Consider the following 4,133-nt stretch of genomic DNA (forward strand, 5'->3'; position numbering starts at 1 on the left):
CCCGCCGTAGCCACTCGCCCTCTCTGCCCTCGCCAAGGCCCCGTGGGGCCCGTCCCGCTGCTGCGTCCGCCTCTCTTCTCGTCCTGCCACACTGCTCTGTGAGTGGACACGGTGGAGCCTCTGCCTCGCCAGCCCCTCCTCACCGGCTCCCTCCCACCGGCTGGTCACCCCCCACCCCCCATGCTGGACGCTGGCTTGGCGGAGGCCTGGTCCCTGGCCTCTGCTGCCCTCTGTCCACGCCCAGCGCCTACGAGATCTCGGGGCTTCAAACTGCACCGCGATGGCTCCCAAGTCAGTCTGCAGCCCCGGACCTGTCCACCCTGTGTCTCCCCACACCTGCTCTTGTGGGCCTGATGAGCACAAGGAACTAACCTGTTCAGTCGGAATTCAGTTCTGCCCGAGTGACACCTCCTGGGGGCGTCTGCTCAGAGGCACCGCTTCCTGCCCACGGCCCGAGATGCTGGCAGCGACCCCCGTCGGCGGGACTCAGACCTGACCCTTGACCATCATGTGCCCTCACTGTTGAGCCACTTCCAGCCCCCCTTGGTCCTGTCTGTCGGCCCTGTCTGTCGGTCCTGTCTCCGCAGCAGCCAGCCAGCTCTCACCCCCGGGGCGACGCCGAGGGTGGGGCAGGCGGGTGCCTCAGAGGGGTTTAGACAAGGCCCTTGTGGATCCCGGTCACTGCTTTCCACCCTCTGGGCAGAGGCGGCTGTCAACCCCCCTCTGTGCCCTGGCCAGCGCTCGCTGGGGGCTGCCCTTGCCTCTGCAGCCAGCAGGCCCCACCAGCCCTCTGCCCTCTCCGCCGGCCTCCAGGGCTATTTTGGGTGTGCACCAGTCGGGGTTAATCTCCAGAGGCCGTGCTGCCCAGTGCCGTCCACCAGGGCTCCGCCCGCTGCAAAGGGCAATCTGAGGGGTAGTGCACAGCCTCCCCCTCCCGGCACCCCGGTCACTGCGGAGATGGCATGGACGCTGCGCCAGGACCTGAGCAGGTGGGGGAGGGGTGCCGAGGCCGGGCGTGGGCCAGGGACCAAGGGGAAGGTCAGGAGGCTCGGCTGGTTAGCTTCTCGAGTTCACCGGGGGAGGCCTAAAAGAGCTCCCTGTACTGCTCAGCTGCCCAGCTCCTGGCCGCAGCAGCTGCTGCCCCTCTGCCCCTGTAGTGCGGGGCAGGCTGCAGGCTCTCTCCCACCTGGGGAGGAAAGAGGACACACGAGGTGACCTGTTGGGATCCGGTTCCTGAAATCTGAGCCGAGGACAAGGTTTCACTGTGCCGGCTGCACACCTGCCCGGGGCTCTGTCTTCTGCCTGCAGAAGGACCAGGTGGGACACGTGGCGGGAACTCTACTCCGTTGGAGGGAGGGAGGGAAGCCAGGGGTCCGTCCTGCCGCGCCCCACCCAGCCTCGCCTGAGCCCTGCTGACATCCATTCAACACGCAGAGTACGGGAAGAGGACAGGTCTGACAAGCTGACGTTAGGACAGGCTGGCACAGCCCTGTGGTGTCGGGGCGCTCAGATCAGACATGGGGCCAGACCCCCCGGGAAGTGGTGCCTGAGACCGGGGGGCCAGGCAGGACTCGGCCACAAGAGCACAGGGACTGGGGGCGGCACAGTCAGGGCGGAGGTCAGTGCCCCACCCAGCGCGAGAACCCGGCGTGAATCTTGAGGATCCCTCGCCCCGGGAAGACCCAGAGCTGAAGGCGCAAACTGGGCCTGCCTTCCACTCTTGGTCTCTATTTATAAAAAAAAAAAACTGATTTCCAGAAATCAGTTTATTTAAAGAAACTGCTTTCCAGAAATGACTCTGCCCACGGCTCAGGCTGTGTGTGCCCCGTGCCCCGGCCCACACGGTGCCGCCCTGGGCTGGGACTGGGCGAGGACGGCCCGCCACAAGGCGTCTTCTCACACCGAGGCTGCGCCCCTGTGTGCGTGTGCGCGCCCCTCTCCCCGCCTGGGGCTGCGCCTGCAGAAACAGGTGTGCGCCTGGCAGGGGCGGCGAGCAGCGGGATGGGGGGCGGGCCGGGTTCTAACCGTCTTGTGGGGATGAAAGTCCCAGAGCGCTGGAGTCTGTCACGCTCTGGCTTTTGGATTAAGAGTGTTTTGAGTTTGACTTTAGCCTCAGGGGGGAGGATCTGTCGGGGGACCAGAACCTGGGGACCGGGAGTGCAGTGCAAGAGTTTGGGGGTACAGGGGGGTGTGCAGAGGCCAAGCCTGGTGCGTGGCTTCCCTGTGTTTTCGTGGCCACCGCACAGCAGGGCCCCTGCCCGCCCCCACTTTTCCCGTAAAAGTGCTAGTGTTTGTGCGTCATTGTCAGAGGCAGCCACCTACCTGCATCCAACCCAGATGTGAACTCGAGGCCCTGGGCGCCCCTACTCCACCTTAACCTGGGCCTCGGGGGTGGGGACGCTCACAGAGCCCGGGGCTCCCCTCACTCCCCTCCCTCCGCTTCCTTCCGCCCCTCCTCCCCCGTCCATCCCTGCGGCCAGGGAGCCAGGCCCTGTGACGTGTCCACCGCCTCGCACTGGCCCACACGCTCACAGGAGCTTCAGGTGATAGCAAGGCCCTTCTCACTTCCTCCGTGAGATGACCCTGTCACCTGAAGCCTCGAGCCTCAGTTTCCACAGCAGTAAAACGAAGGATGAGGACTGAGGAGACCAAACGTCCCTCGCAAGAATTCACAGAGGGGCGCGGCTGGCAGTGCTGAGTGGGCGAGCCGGGGCAGACCCTCAGAGCCGTTCGCCCACTAAACCGTCTCCCCACGGACAAGGGGGCTCTACAGTCATTCTCGGGGCGGGGGGCTGGTTTGTCCCAAGAAAACTCACTATGAATGAACGCACGGTGAGAAAAAGAATCCTGCACACCAACCCCGGACGACAGAAGGCGGGCCGTGCTGGTGCCCGGGGCAGGCAGACAGGGACAGAGGCTTCCGGTCACCCTGCCCGCCTGTCCGCCGGGAGCCAGATGCCACCGGGAAACCTCCACAGAGGGGCCTGTGGCCGGGAAAGGCCGACTACCGGCTGCTCCCCCGAGAGGCTCCTCCAGAAAGTGCACTGTCCCCCCGACATGCCACTGAAGCCACACACTGCCCAGCTCCCACCGCGCTGCAGCCCCAGCCTCCTCAGACGGCCCATGTGCCACAGATGCCCAGAGGACTGGCATGGAGCTGCTCTCTGCGTGAGGACTTAGCCGTCTCTGGGCGGCAAGGGCCCGCAAGCGCCATCCTGTGTCCCCACCTGCCCACGTCAGGACGGGGCAGGATGGCGGGAACAGCGGCGGTGCCGGTGGTGGGCTCAGGGACCGCCTCCGGCTGCCCGTGCCCCCACCGGACGCTGCGGGAGGTCGCGACCCGCCAGCACAGCGCACCGTGCTGTGCGCAGACACCGGGGTGGCAAGCGCCCCCACTCCCGAAGCTCCTTCACCACGGAACTTCTCTCGTAAGCGCAGAAGCACCCTCGGCAGCACAGGGTCCCCAGTCCCCGCCGGCCCTCCCGCCGGCCAGTGCACTCACGTCCACGGACAGCTCCCTCTGAATGAGGTTCTTGGTCTCCTCGCAGGAGCTGAGCGTGGCGTCCCGGCGGCGGGCGCCCGTGGCCTGTCTCTCCGTCTGGTTTCTCTGCCGCAGCCCCACGGCCAAGCTGCTGTCGGGGTCTGCCACGTCCAGCTCCTTCTCCAGCTCCTCCATCTCCTCAGGGGACAGGGTGGACAGCAGGCTGTCGATATCAGGGTCTTCGCTCACCTGCCGGCGGTACTTGGCTACCTTGGACATCTCGGCGAGGTGGGCTGCGACTCTGCTCCTGCGGGGGCTGCAGCGGTCCTGGCGGGAGGGACGAGCAGGTCCGGATGGAGCGAACCCCGGCTGCTCGGAGCTCGGAGCTCGGAACGCGGCTACAGGTGCTGTGCTGTGCGCTGGAAGCAGCGTCCCCAAGCTCTGGGCTACTGGGCCGCGGGTCTCAGCGACGGCCAATAAGACAGAGAGGCCGGCCCCCAGCGGGGCGGGCCTGCTGGCTGTCAGAGCGCTTGAAACTTGAGGACATTCCAGGGAATCTTGGAGTGCTGTGTGACCAAATTTAGTACACTTTTAAAGACAAGGGGCCACGCCATGAGAAATGAGAAAAAGACACAAAAACGCAGCGGCTGGC

At 65.7% G+C, this 4,133-nt stretch overlaps 1 protein-coding gene across 4 annotated transcripts in view; it reads right to left on the reverse strand.

Annotated features, from left to right (window-relative positions):
- LMOD1 (leiomodin 1) overlaps window positions 1–4,123 on the reverse strand; it is an 18,730-nt gene extending 14,607 nt beyond the window's left edge. The window contains exon 1 of one of the 4 annotated variants that reach the window (XM_023534750.1): window positions 3,503–4,123. In XM_023534750.1, the coding sequence (XP_023390518.1) occupies window positions 3,503–3,760 (258 nt within the window). In that variant the 5' untranslated portion in view covers window positions 3,761–4,123. The remainder of the gene's footprint in view (window positions 1–3,502) is intronic. The other 3 variants (XM_023534748.1, XM_011367273.2, XM_023534749.1) reach the window with 3 other exon arrangements.
- Between the last annotated feature and the right edge of the window lie 10 nt (window positions 4,124–4,133).

The sequence above is a fragment of the Pteropus vampyrus genome, unplaced genomic scaffold (assembly GCF_000151845.1).
Source record: "Pteropus vampyrus isolate Shadow unplaced genomic scaffold, Pvam_2.0 Scaffold131, whole genome shotgun sequence".
NCBI lineage: Eukaryota > Metazoa > Chordata > Mammalia > Chiroptera > Pteropodidae > Pteropus > Pteropus vampyrus.